This window comes from Osmerus eperlanus, chromosome 6, assembly GCF_963692335.1.
Source record: "Osmerus eperlanus chromosome 6, fOsmEpe2.1, whole genome shotgun sequence".
NCBI lineage: Eukaryota > Metazoa > Chordata > Actinopteri > Osmeriformes > Osmeridae > Osmerus > Osmerus eperlanus.
Genome location: NC_085023.1, coordinates 249231 through 264397, shown reverse-complemented (window position 1 = coordinate 264397; position 15167 = coordinate 249231). Strand labels below are relative to the sequence as shown.

At 47.0% G+C, this 15167-nt stretch overlaps 1 protein-coding gene across 1 annotated transcript in view; it reads left to right on the top strand.

The window, feature by feature from the left end:
* itga9 (integrin, alpha 9) overlaps positions 1 to 3739 on the top strand; it is a 113979-nt gene extending 110240 nt beyond the window's left edge. The window contains exon 28 of the mRNA XM_062462892.1: positions 2704 to 3739. Coding sequence (XP_062318876.1) covers positions 2704 to 2802 — 99 coding nt within the window. The 3' untranslated portion in view covers positions 2803 to 3739. The remainder of the gene's footprint in view (positions 1 to 2703) is intronic.
* Positions 3740 to 15167: the final 11428 nt, after the last annotated feature.

Genomic DNA, 15167 nt, shown 5'->3' with positions numbered 1-15167 from the left:
CCCTTTATCTCATCTATCTCCCTTTATCTCCTCTATCTCCATTTATCTCATCTATGTCCCTCTCTCTCCCCTGTACCTGCCCCTCTCTCTCCCCCCGGTACCTGCCCCTCTCTCACCCCTGTACCTGCCCCTCTCTCTCCCCCCGGTACCTGCCCCTCTCTCCCCCTGTACCTGCCCCTCTCTCTCCCCTGTACCTGCCCCTCTCTCCCCCCTGTACCTGCCCCTCTCTCCCCCCTGTACCTGCCCCTCTCTCTCCCCTGTACCTGCCCCTCTCTCTCCCCTGTACCTGCCCCTCTCTCTCCCCTGTACCTGCCCCTCTCTCTCCCCTGTACCTGCCCCTCTCTCTCCCCTGTACCTGGCCCTCTCTCTCCCCTGTACCTGCCCCTCTCTCCCCCCGGTACCTGCCCCTCTCTCACCCCTGTACCTGCCCCTCTCTCTCCCCCCTGTACCTGCCCCTCTCTCACCCCTGTACCTGCCCCTCTCTCACCCCTGTACCTGCCCCTCTCTCACCCCTGTACCTGCCCCTCTCTCTCCCCTGTACCTGCCCCTCTCTCTCCCCTGTACCTGCCCCTCTCTCTCCCCTGTACCTGCCCCTCTCTCTCCCCTGTACCTGCCCCTCTCTCTCCCCTGTACCTGCCCCTCTCTCTCCCCTGTACCTGCCCCTCTCTCACCCCTGTACCTGCCCCTCTCTCTCCCCTGTACCTGCCCCTCTCTCTCCCCTGTACCTGCCCCTCTCTCTCCCCTGTACCTGCCCCTCTCTCTCCCCCCGGTACCTGCCCCTCTCTCTCCCCCCGGTACCTGCCCCTCTCTCACCCCTGTACCTGCCCCTCTCTCTCCCCCCTGTACCTGCCCCTCTCTCACCCCTGTACCTGCCCCTCTCTCTCCCCTGTACCTGCCCCTCTCTCTCCCCTGTACCTGCCCCTCTCTCCCCTGTACCTGCCCCTCTCTCTCCCCTGTACCTGCCCCTCTCTCCCCCCTGTACCTGCCCCTCTCTCCCCTGTACCTGCCCCTCTCTCTCCCCTGTACCTGCCCCTCTCTCTCCCCGGTACCTGCCCCTCTCTCTCCCCGGTACCTGCCCCTCTCTCTCCCCTGTACCTGCCCCTCTCTCTCCCCTGTACCTGCCCCTCTCTCTCCCCTGTACCTGCCCCTCTCTCTCCCCTGTACCTGCCCCTCTCTCACCCCTGTACCTGCCCCTCTCTCTCCCCTGTACCTGCCCCTCTCTCCCCCCTGTACCTGCCCCTCTCTCCCCTGTACCTGCCCCTCTCTCTCCCCTGTACCTGCCCCTCTCTCTCCCCGGTACCTGCCCCTCTCTCTCCCCGGTACCTGCCCCTCTCTCTCCCCTGTACCTGCCCCTCTCTCTCCCCTGTACCTGCCCCTCTCACTCCCCTGTACCTGCCCCTCTCTCACCCCTGTACCTGCCCCTCTCTCTCCCCTGTACCTGCCCCTCTCTCTCCCCTGTACCTGCCCCTCTCTCACCCCTGTACCTGCCCCTCTCTCTCCTGTACCTGCCCCTCTCTCACCCCTGTACCTGCCCCTCTCTCTCCCCTGTACCTGCCCCTCTCTCTCCCCTGTACCTGCCCCTCTCTCTCCCCTGTACCTGCCCCTCTCTCTCCCCTGTACCTGCCCCTCTCTCTCCCCTGTACCTGCCCCTCTCTCCCCTGTACCTGCCCCTCTCTCCCCCCTGTACCTGCCCCTCTCTCTCCCCTGTACCTGCCCCTCTCTCACCCCTGTACCTGCCCCTCTCTCTCCCCTGTACCTGCCCCTCTCTCTCCCCTGTACCTGCCCCTCTCTCACCCCTGTACCTGCCCCTCTCTCTCCCCTGTACCTGCCCCTCTCTCACCCCTGTACCTGCCCCTCTCTCACCCCTGTACCTGCCCCTCTCTCTCCTGTACCTGCCCCTCTCTCACCCCTGTACCTGCCCCTCTCTCCCCCCGGTACCTGCCCCTCTCTCTCCCCCCGGTACCTGCCCCTCTCTCACCCCTGTACCTGCCCCTCTCTCCCCCCGGTACCTGCCCATCTCTCTCCCCCGGTACCTGCCCCTCTCTCCCCTGTACCTGCCCCTCTCTCACCCCTGTACCTGCCCCTCTCTCCCCCCTGTACCTGCCCATCTCTCTCCCCCCGGTACCTGCCCCTCTCTCCCCTGTACCTGCCCCTCTCTCACCCCTGTACCTGCCCCTCTCTCCCCCCGGTACCTGCCCATCTCTCTCCCCCCGGTACCTGCCCCTCTCTCCCCTGTACCTGCCCCTCTCTCACCCCTGTACCTGCCCCTCTCTCACCCCTGTACCTGCCCATCTCTCTCCCCCCGGTACCTGCCCCTCTCTCCCCTGTACCTGCCCCTCTCTCCCCTGTACCTGCCCCTCTCTCCCCCCTGTACCTGCCCCTCTCTCCCCCCTGTACCTGCCCCTCTCTCCCCTGTACATCACCTTGAACCTCTAACCTCACCCTCTCTTCCCGTCTCTCACCCATATCTACCCCTCTTTCACCCGTACCTCACCCTTTCCCTTTCTCTCTCTCCCCTGTACCTCACCTTCAACCTCTCTCTCCCTCTCATCTCACTCATCTCTTTCCCCATCGTAAACACAAACATCTCACTCTCCCTCTCTCTCCCTCCTTCTCCCCTTTTCTCCCTGTCACCCTCTGTTTCTCCCTCTCTCACTTACTCACACTCTCCCCCTTCCTCTCCTCTTCTCTCTCCCTTTCCAGATGGGTTTCTTCCGTCGCCGTTACCGGGAAATCCTGGAGGCGGAGAAGAACAGGAAGGACAGCAACGAGAGCTGGGACTGGGTGGAGAAGAGTCACTGAGAGGCGTGGCGAGGGGCCCCAGTGAGCCAATGAGGGCAGAGACATGGTGACATAGGACCCATCGCCAGCCCCTTAAGCACAAGCCCCGCCCTCCTGTCTTCCATATTTGGAAGAGAAGAATATTCTCCTGATTTTTCGGAGACTTGACTGACATTTACGTTTGTGTGTGTAGAGATACAGGAAGTTTCATCCTAAGGCCTAGCGGGCGTGGCTCCTCAGGGGGGTGTGACTCCCCAGAGATTCGCTATGGAACTCTGTTGAACCCTGTGAAGATAAACATGGAAAACCCTAACCCATTGCCAGCTAACCAGCCAGCTAACCATCCTGGCGACCAGCCAGCAAGCTAACTAGCCAGGCAACCAACTAGCTAACCAGGTAGCTAGCCAACCAGCTATCCAGCGAACTAGCCAGCCAGCTAGCCAACAAGGTAGTCAGCCAGGCAGCCAACTAGCCAACCAGGTAGCTAACCAGCCTGCCGGGTAGCTAACTAGCCAGCCAACCAGCTATCCAACCAGCTTGCCGACCAGGTAGTAAGCCAGGCAGCCAACTAACCAACCAGGTAGCTAACCAGCCAGGTAGCTAGTCAACCTGGTTGCTAGTCAGCCTGCCAGGTAAATAGCCAGGTAGGCAGTTGTTTCAGCAGACTGCCCTGTTTGTGGGGATCATTGATACTAGACATCACACCCTCAGGTCACTTGGTCATAGCACACTTTATTTTTATACCTGCAGTCTAAAGCCACATTGTACTATGTGGCTTCAGGAGAAACTGCGGGGTGGGTGAGGCCAACATATCATATATTTTTATAAAAGCACTGAAGTCAGATAAGAGCTGATGCCTTTTTTTTTTTTTAGCTTGTCAGCGCCAAAAATATGTAATGTGCAGTGTTTTTGATTGAGTTTATGTGTTCAGATTTGAAAATGAAAGATTGTATCTGGATCTCTGTTTCCTTCCCTTCGGTATGTCTCAGTCCCAGTGCCCAGAGATGGTTCTAGTCCCAGTCCCAGAGTTAGACCTAGTCCCAGTTCTAGTTCTAGTCCCAATCCCAGAGCTAGTTCTAGTCCTAGAGATGGTCCCAGTCCCAATCCCAGAGCTAGTTCTAGCCCCGGTTCCAAAACTAGTCCCAGACCCAGTCCTAAATATCCTTCACCTTTGACATGATCAAGGTGGCACACATGCTTGAGTCTGGTTATGCTGGGTTAGAGTCTGATCATGGGTGAACCCTAGCCCTTTCATGTTGACCAGAGACACACGACTGGAAACAGCATTCAATCACACCCGTTCTTAGAAACTTCCTCTCTGAGGTAGACCTCCACACCAAACAGCTTACAGAGCTAAATTGGTGGAGGACAGAGCTAGATAGGTGGAGGACAGAGGAAGGTGGGTGGAGGACAGGAGTGGGAAGGAAGAAAAGGGGATCTTGAAAGAGAGAGAGTGAGAGAGGGGAAAGGGGGACGTGAAAGAGAGAGAGAGGAAAGGGGGATGTGAGAGAGAGAGACAGACAGACTGAGAGAGAGGAAAGGGGAGGGAGAGAGAGAAAGAGAGAGAAGAAAGGGGGATGTGAGAAAGAGTGAAAGGGGGAACATGCCCCATCGGCATGCTTCTGGGACCGGCTGCTTAAGTCAACATATTGGAATGTTGAAAGTTGAAAATTTGCCTTCGTTAGAGAACATTCTGCTCTGGAATACACAACCCCCCTGCCCCCTCCCCATTCACTCTCTCCCTCCTCCCTACAATACACGCATCCATAATCCTTGGCTTCCCCCTCCTCTCCCCCTCCGTTCTCTCCCCTCCCTCACTCCCTTATGTAGTTATGTAGTTCTGAAGTGTGTATGTCAGACTGATTGTAGTGAGTCCTCAGATTAACATGTGTGTGTTAGCAGTGTGTTTGCTACCTGTGTTAGCTGCATGAGGGTGTTAGCAGCATGAGTGTGTTAGCAGTGTGTGTGTTAGCAGTCTGTGTGTGTTAGCAGTGTGTGTGTTAGCAGTCTGTGGGCCCGATCTTGCACCCAGCGCAATTGACTTTGTCAACGACGCAAGTATCATTCCTAGTTTGTTCTCGACGCAAAGCGGACTTTTCCCTCCACAGACGCACGTCGAAATGACCTTGCGCTCACGTGGGCGGTTCAGCGAAAAAGGAGGCGTGTTCCGGCGCAAACGTTCCCTGGTGCTATTTTGAAGTTTCCGAAAAACAATTCCGCCAATGACCAGGAAAAACGTGGTCTAAAGTCAATGGAGCATTATTCAGATGCTATTTTAAGGGCGCAAGCTTGGTCCGTGCACACTGCTGGCGAGGCCAGGGTCTTCTTTCTGCGAAGCTACGTTACATTGTTTTGATTTATGGCGTGTTACATTTCTTCAATGTTTATAAAAAGATTTTCATGAGAAATCTCTATGTATGTGAACATGATTTGTAACAATTGTTGCAATTTTCTCCCACGCCTGTTTAACCGAAGATAATTTGGGTGGGTTTCTTCTCCCATCTCCATCAGAATCAGAATCAGAATTCGGTTTATTCGCCATGTAGCCTATGTTACACAAACACGGAATTTACTGTGGCAGGAAGGTGCAAACAATAAACATATACGGGTCTTAAATTAAGTAAAAAAGTACAATAGTTAAACTAATTCCAAGAACTAAACAATTAAAAAAATAAAATAGGTAGGCAGCTTGAGCGGGCAATTTAGTGCAATGAGAAAACTGCTCTGCCTTTCCCATACAATGTCACTTGTCTATCTGTTACGGCCCTGACTAGAACGTCAGTCTCCTTGGCTGTGAACCGCTCCTGGCGTGTGCCTGGCAAATCCGCCATTATAATAGCAATCCGCCATGGAACAAGCGCTGCTCTTAAAGGGAATGTGAGATGACGCCCTGGTTTATTGCACGTTACGCCCAAACCACACCCTTTAGTAATGTAGCTACTTCGGACCTACCCATATTAGATTTGCGCCAGGCGCAAAGTCATTTATCCCGCCGGCAAAATAGCAACCGAGCCGGAGTCCCGCCCACAAAGTTACTTGTGCTTTGCGTTTTGATACTTGCGTTTCAGATTATCAAAATAGGGGGGTGTGTGTGTTAGCAGCATGAGGGTGTTAGCTGCATGCGTGTGTTAGCAGCATGTGGGTGTTAGCAGCATGAGTGTGTTAGCAGTGTGTGTGTGTTAGCTGCATGAGGGTGTTAGCAGTGTGTGTTAGCTGCATGAGGGTGTTAGCAGTGTGTGTTAGCAGCATTAGTGTGTTAACAGTTTGTGTTAGCAGTGTGTGTTAGCAGCATGAGGGTGTTAGCAGCATGAGGGTGTTAGCAGTGTGTGTTAGCAGCATGAGGGTGTTAGCAGTGTGTGTTATCAGCATTAGTGAGTTAACAGTTTGTGTTAGCAGTGTGTGTTAGCAGCATGAGGGTGTTAGCAGTGTGTGTTAGCAGCATGAGGGTGTTAGCAGTGTGTGTTATCAGCATTAGTGTGTTAACAGTTTGTGTTAGCAGTGTGTGTTAGCAGCATGAGGGTGTTAGCAGCATGAGGGTGTTAGCAGTGTGTGTTAGCAGCATGAGGATGTTAGCAGCATGAGGGTGTTAGCAGCATGAGGGTGTTAGCAGTGTGTGTTAGCAGCATGAGGGTGTTAGCAGTGTGTGTTAGCAGCATTAGTATGTTAGCAGTGTGTGTGTGTTAGCAGTGTGTGTGTGTTAGCAGCATGAGGATGTTAGCAGCATGAGGGTGTTAGCAGCATGAGGATGTTAGCAGCATGAGGGTGTTAGCAGTGTGTGTTAGTAGCATGAGGGTGTTAGCAGTGTGTGTTAGCAGCATTGGTGTGTTAACAGTTTCTGTTAGCAGTGTGTGTTAGCAGCATGAGGGTGTTAGCAGTGTGTGTTAGCAGCATGAGGGTGTTAGCAGTGTGTGTTAGCAGCATGAGGGTGTTAGCAGTGTGTGTGTGTTAGCAGTGTGTGTGTGTTAGCAGCATGAGTGTGTTAACAGTTTGTGTTAGCAGTGTGTGTGTTAGCAGTATGTGTTACCAGTGTGTGTTAGCAGAGTGTTTGTTAGCAGCATGAGTGTTAGCGTATTCAGAGTTGCAGATGGCCTTGGGTAAGGAGTGTTTTCATATTGTCTCTGGAGGAGGACGCTCAACTGGCCACAGTCAGGCCCTCTAAACTACTCTCTCTCTCTCTCTCTCTTCCTTTTCATCTCTCTCTCTCTCTCTCTCTTCCTTTTCATCTTTCTCTCTCTCTTCTTTTATTTGTATGGGTTTTTTGAGTAGCACACTATCGTACTATTTTACCATCTTAATTCCACTGGCATGGCGAATACTGTACATATTCACACCTTTCCTCTGCACCGTAAAGATCTCCTCTACTGATGAGTGCAGAGAAAAACACTTGATGTTTTATGTGTATCGTAACTGTGATGGTTAGTTGTTTGATCTGTATATTGTCACCTTTTTCACATATTTTGTATTTTGTTTTGAATATACTACTGTCACTGAATATCATATGTATAAAAGTATGGCTCTATTATGTTTGATGTTGAAACTGATGCTCCAAATGTATATTTATCGGTTGATAAAGTTGAGGTTAAAGTGGTCTTTTTGTTCGTCTTTTGTTCAAAACAACAAGAGACTATTCCTGTCTGGCTTCTGTCCAGCAAGCTGCACACAGTGGTGTGTGCTGCCCTCTGCCGGCTGCTTGGCGCTACTGTAGCCTGCTCTCCACTATCCAATATTTACATTTAGTCATTTAGCAGACGCTCTTATCCAGAGCGACTTACAGTAAGTACAGGGACATTCTCCCCAAGGCAAGTAGGGTGAAGTGCCTTGCCCAAGGACACAACGTCATTTTGCACGACCGGGAATCTAACCAGCGACCTTCTGATTACTAGCCTGATTCTGTAACCGCTCAGCCACCTGACTCCCAATATAACATACAGACGTAGATGTTGTCGGAAATATTTTTAATTCTAATTCAAGAATGTTTGTTTGGTGCATTATGTTGAACAAATAACAAAACCATCAATGTCAGGTGGCAGAGCGGTGAGGGAATCGGGCTAGTAATCCGAAGGTTGCCAGTTCGATTCCCGGTCATGCCAACTGACGTTGTGTCCTTGGGCAAGGCACTTCACCCTACTTGCCTTGGGGAGAATGTCCCTGTACTTACTGTAAGTCGCTCTGGATAAGAGCGTCTGCTAAATGACTAAATGTACAGTCAGGTCCATAAATATTTGGACATTGACACAATTTTCATCATTTTGGCTCTGTATACCACCACAATGGATTTGAAATGAAAAAATCAAGATGTGCTTTAAGTGCAGACTTTCAGCTTTAATTTCAGGGTATTTACATCCAAATCAGGTGAACGGTGTAGGAATTACAACACATTTTATATGTGGCCCCCCCCTTTTTAAGGGACCAAAAGTAATTGGACAATTGGCTGCTCAGCTGTTCCATGGCCAGGTGTATGTTATTCCCTCATAAAGGGAGTTCGTTATTTCATTGACAAGGAGCAGATAAAAGGTCTAGAGTTAATTTCAAGTATGGTATTTGTGTTTGGAATCTGTTGCTGTCAACTCTCAATATGAAGTCCAAAGAGCTGTCACCATCAGTGAAGCAAGCCATCGTTAGGCTGAAAAATCAAAACAAACCTATCAGAGAGATAGCAAAAACATTAGGTGTGGCCAAATCAACTGTTTGGTACATTCTTAAACAGCTGGATTACGCTCTCAACGAAGGCAGTCGCATTTTCTTTCCCTCTCCTCCCCCTGACCTTCCCTGCTTGCTTCCCTGCTTGGCTTCTATCGTATTGTCTAGTTATTCACGGAGAAATGCTCTGAAGTTTCAATCATTTGGATAGATTTTGAAGATATTACTCAAAATCAAATACTACAAAAAGGAACAACCTAAGAGGACTGAAGCCCAAGGAGAACAGAAGTATTTTGGGCTGCCCTCCAAGACTGACCACAGGCAAGCAAACTTAAGCTTGTTCCCTGTAGAACTATGGCTTGTAATGACTGCAAACAACTTACTCAGAGGATAGTCGAACTGGAGCTAAGAGTCAGAACCCTCTTAGATATCAGAGAGACCGAAGACTTTATAGATTCCATGCTACCTAGCCCGGAGGCTAAGCTACCTGCCAATGAGCCACCCTTGGAATCAGCTTTCTCTCCACCGGCCGTTGGACCGGATGAGTCATGGCCTGCTCTCGGCGCTAAACCAAAGAGGCCTAGCGCCGCTTCTACCTTCATCAGAGATGGGACTGTCACCAAGGATAAACAGCAAAAAAAGCGAGGCAGAAACTCTTCCCGCATCACCTCTCCTCCTGTCACACTCAGAAACAGTTTCGAACCACTGGGAACTTTCTCTCCCTTGTGTGTGGAATCCAAGGCGAAGAGGCACAGGAGTGCTAGCCACGCAGCTAACAAACATGAAGGGCCCAGATCGCCGACACACCATGACGGTAGCTAGTACACACATGCAAATCCAACACATCATCGTCTGCTGCGACCGGGAGTCCCCCATTTCACTCCAAGCCCCTCTCGGACCACTCGGGGCGCTGTTCGACCCCCTATCAAGCCTAATCAGACAATATCACAGGATTATCAAGATCCAAGGTATGCTAAGACTACCCACAGCCCATCAACACTTAGAGGAGCTAACACTGCTAGCACTATAGAATCTACTGCTAGCACTAACGCAGTGTCTAACCTTGGCCTAGCACAAGGTCCTATCATTGCTAACCCAAATAAGATAAGAACTGGCCCCGCAGCTACTGACAAGGCAAACACAACACCACATATGGCCACTATCTTGATTGGAGATGCCATGACAGCACATGTTAAACTGGCAAAGACAGAAAATATTTGTCTTAGCAACACATCTGTCGAGGAACTGTCGTCAGAGGTACAAACAATCCTCAACAATAAACCAAACAACCCTAAGATTATCATCCACACTGGCTCGTTTGATATCCTACACAAGAAAACTGGCACTGAGATACTTAAAAAACATTTCACCCAGCTACTGAACACACTCAACAGATATCAAGATGTATTCATCAGTGGACCGATTGCATGCTTTCGCAGAGGAAAAGAAGCCTTCAGTCGACTACTATCTTTCAACACATGGTTGGCATCTGTCTGTCTGACACACAAACTGAGATTTATCGACAACTTCAATGTGTCCTGGAACTGTGCAGACCGTTTTCAAGCTGACGGACTCCACCCAAACCGTAGAGGATCTCGACTACTAACAGCAAATATCAATCACGTGCTCCTGACCACAAATCAAGCTTCTCTCCCTATCCTTGTTGTGTCTAAGCTGACTGACGCATCCCAAACAACCTCCCATGGAACAGAACAGAACATTCAAACAGCCTCCTGCAAGGACATGGGCCCTGCACAGATCTGCACCCCCCGGATGAATTCCCTTGTGATGGAACAGCTCAGTGACAGAGACTTTCCCAAAGAAAAGCTACGCTAGGACAGCCACCATGCTATTTCATTGGACATACCGGTCATCATCACAAACAGAAAATGGCATGGTAAAATGCATGGTTACAAACCTGAAACTAGTGTTAGAAGTCACATAACTATCCATATTCTTCCAACAGATTTATCTACCCCTGTTAATACCTCACAGATGAAACTGGCCCTTCTAAATGTTAGATCACTAAATAACAAAACATTTCTAGTTAATGATCTGGTCAAAGAAAACAACTTAGACTGCATCTGTCTAACAGAAACCTGGCTAAACAATGACACGGCAACAGCAACTTTGATATAAGCGTGTCCGCCTGATTACAGCTTTCACCAAGTTTCAAGGACATCAAAAAAAGGTGGAGGAGTCGCAGCTATTTTCTCCTCTAAACTGTTGTTCAAAATCACTGAGCTAGGTGAATTCACATCATATGAATATCTTGCTATAGAGCTCAAAACCGAATCAATACTTTTTGTTATTATATATCGGCCACCCAAGCACTCGCCAATATTCATACAAGAATTCTCTGAACTATTATCACTATGTGTCACTAGATATGACAAAGTAGTTTTAAACGGAGACTTAAATATCCAAGTAAATAAAAAAGCAGACCCAAGAACTATTGAGCTCTTAAATCTCCTTGACAGTTTCAATCTAACTCAACACATAACAGACCCAACACACCGACACGGAAACACACTAGATCTAGTGATAACAACTGGACTAAATATCAATAATATTTCAATAACTGATCTACCCCTCTCAGACCATCATTATATACTTTTTAATGTGGAAATTATCCTAACAAAAAACAAAAAAGAATTCTTAGTCTATAGAAGATATTTAGACGATACAGCTATGATGACATTTTCTGAACAATTTGCTCTATATGAGCCGACTAATCATGATTGCTCTCTGAATGAAATGGTAGAGAACCTCAATGATGCACTATTATCTGTGTTAGACTCTGTTGCATCACTGAAAACCAAAAAGAAGTGCACAAGCATAACCTCCCCATGGCTGAGAAATAAAAATGTTAGTGAAACGAAAAGAAAATGCCGTGCAGCAGAGAGAAAATGGAGGATAACAAAGATCAATATCCACTACAATATCTACAAAGATACACTAACCACCTATAACAAAACCATCCGTCTAGCAAGGAGAGAATATTTCTCCAACATTATTACAGAAAATGCCAGAAATTCCAGAGTTCTTTTCTCCACCATTGACCAGCTGCTAAACACTGTCCCTGCCCCACCTCCATCCTCAGCAGTTAAATGTGAAGAGCTTGCTTTGTTCTTCAAGAACAAAATAACTTTGATCAGAGCTAGTATTATTAATAGTGGGGTCGAAACTGACATCAGTAGATTCTGCAACATAACCATGAGCACATTTACCTGTATCACACTTAGTGAACTTTCCAAAATTGTCAGCGAATCTAACTCCACAACCTCAGATATTGATCCTATACCCACAACATTCTTTAAGCAAGTGTTTGATAGTGTCTCAGGTCCGGTGCTAGAGATTATAAACACATCCCTTAGAACTGGCGTCTTCCCAGATGCCTTCAAAACAGCTGTTGTAAAGCCCCTATTAAAGAAACCCAAATTGGATAACAGTCTACTTGCAAATTACAGACCAATATCAAACCTTCCATTTATTAGTAAAGTACTGGAAAAGATAGTTTTAGTCCAATTAAATTCTTTTCTTGAAGAAAATAACATCCTGGAAGTCTCGCAGTCAGGTTTCAGGAAATATCACAGTACTGAAACTGCTCTCACCAAAATAATTAGCGACCTCAGACTAAACTCTGATGCAAATAAAGTCTCTATCCTTATCCTGTTAGATCTCAGTGCAGCATTTGATACAATTGATCACGACATCCTAATCAATAGACTGGAAAAGCTTATTGGGTTCACGGATAGTGTATTGAACTGGCTGAAATCATATATCACAGGAAGGAAGTTTTATGTTAGTTTAGGTGACCATAGGTCCAAGAAACATGAGAACTGCTACGGGGTTGCTCAAGGAAGCTGCTTAGGTCCATTACTTTTTTCTCTTTATATGTTACCACTCGGCGACATAATTAGAGAACATAACATAGATTTCCATAGCTATGCGGATGACACACAACTATATATATCCACTGAACCCAACGATGCAACGGCCATCAATTCCATTACCAACTGCCTGTTGGCAATAAACAAATGGATGAATGATAACTTTCTTAAATTAAATGAAGACAAAACCGAAGTCCTACTATGTGGCCCCAAATCCAAAAGAGAGATGCTTATTAAGAATCTTGGAGGCTTAACCCCCTGTCTTAAACCAGAGGTGACGAGTCTTGGTGTAATCCTGGACTCAGATTTGAATTTCAACTCTCACATTAATAAAGTGACCAAAACAGCTTTCTTTCACCTGAGGAATATAGCAAAGGTACGACCATTCATAAACCAAAATGATGCAGAGAAGTTAATTCATGCTTTTATATCCAGCCGGCTGGACTACTGTAACGCACTTTTCACTGGTCTTCCCAAGAAAACCACTGAAAGACTACAGCTCATTCAAAATTTTGCAGCTAGATTATTAACCAAAACTAAAAGGAGAGAACACATTAGTCCTGTCCTAGCTACTTTACACTGGCTCCATGTTACCTTCAGAATTGACTTTAAGGTCCTTTTCCTCACATACAAAGCTCTACACGGACAAGGACCTAGCTACATTGCTAACTCCTTTATAAACTACACACCAGCTAGAACACTGCGATCATCAAATGCAGGCCTATTAGAGGTCACCAGAAGCAGTCATAAGAAGATTGGTGATTCGGCCTTTGTCAATTACGCCCCAAAACTATGGAACAAATTACCCATAGATATTAGGGAAGCAAACATTCTAGACATTTTTAAAAGACAGCTTAAAACCTACCTTTTTACCGAAGCATTTAAGTAATTTTATCTCAAAAGGGTTTTCCTACTTTTATTAATTATATTATTGTTACTTTTAAGATGCATGTTTAAAGTTGGTTTCTCTCTTGAACAGAGATCTTATTGGGATTTTTATTTTTGTTTGAATTGTTTATCACTTGTATTATTGATTTTATGTAAAGCACCTTGAGCTGCAATTCTTGTATGAAATGTGCTATATAAATAAAGTCTTACTTACTTACTTACTTACTTAAAAAGAAAGAACGCACTGGTGAGCTCAGCAACACCAAAAGACCTGGAAGACCACGGAAAACAACTGTGGTGGATGACAGAAGAATTCTTTCCCTGGTGAAGAAAAACCCCTTCACAACAGTTGGCCAGATCAAGAACACTCTGCAGGAGGTAGGCGTATCTGTGTCAAAGTCAACAATTAAGAGAAGACTTCACCAGAGTAAATACAGAGGGTTCACCACAAGATGTAAACCATTGGTGAGTCTCAAAAACAGGAAGACCAGATTAGAGTTTGCCAAAAAACATCTAAAAGAGCCTGTACAGTTCTGGAACAACATCCTATGGACAGATGAGACCAAGATCAACTTGTACCAGAATGATGGGAAGAGAAGAGTATGGAGAAGGGAAGGAACTGCTCATGATCCAAAGCATACCACCTCATCAGTGAAGCATGGTGGAGGTAGTGTTATGGCGTGGGCATGTATGGCTGCCAATGGAACTGGTTCCCTTGTATTTATCGATGATGTGACTGCTGACAAAAGCAGTAGGATGAATTCTGAAGTGTTTTGGGCAATATTATCTGCTCAGATTCAGCCAAATGCTTCAGAACTCATAGGACGGCGCTTCACAGTGCAGATGGACAATGACCCGAAGCATACTGCGAAAGCAACCAAAGAGTTTTTTAAGGCAAAGAAGTGGAATGTTCTGCAATGGCCAAGTCAATCAGCTGACCTAAATCCAATTGAGCATGCATTTCACTTGCTAAAGACAAAACTGAAGGGAAAATTCCCCAAGAACAAGCAGGAACTGAAGACAGTTGCAGTAGAGGCCTGGCAGAGCATCACCAGGGACGAAACCCAGCGTCTGGTGATGTCTATGGGTTCCAGACTTCAGGCTGTCATTGACTGCAAAGGATTTGCAACCAAGTATTAAAAGTGACAATTAGATTTATGATTATGTTAGTTTGTCCAATTATTTTTGGTCCCTTAAAAAGGGGGGGGCCACATATAAAATGTGTTGTAATTCCTACACCGTTCACCTGCTTTGGATGTAAATACCCTGAAATTAAAGCTGAAAGTCTGCACTTAAAGCACATGTTGATTGTTTCATTTCAAATCCATTGTGGTGGTATACAGAGCCAAAATGATGAAAATTGTGTCAATGTCCAAATATTTATGGACCTGACTGTATAATATTTTCAGTTTCTCAGCCACTTGCTAGACTATGAAGGAACGGAAACCTTGCAAAGTTCATGCCCTGAGTGATCTTTCAGATAACAATGCCATGAGGTTGCGTGAGCTAGTCACCTGACACTGGTTGCTATGGAAGCCCAACTGTGTTCCTCAATGCGTGATGTTGAATAATTAAGGTCCAACACGTCATTATGCAGAGGATTCCCGTACAGGTAAGCACCAGTACTGTTACTACTGTACAATGATGCAACTACAACATTGAATACTTTGAAACTTACATTGATACTACAGACAGCTGGAGAGTTCCTGATGCAGTTTCCTCTCGCGTTCAAAACACGCTTTAGACACTGGGCTTTTTTTGGAATGCTAACCATAACTGTTAAAGTGTTGTATCTTGGTGGCCATAACTTTGTATGTCTCCTGCTTAATGATCTTAACCCGTTAAGGAGTAGCGTCACACATATGTGATTCTGAACATTCCAACCGACTATTTTCCGATAGACAAAAAATAAATGACAAACGCTATAGTATGGCTTCAAAATTTACAATTAGGAGGCTAACAAGT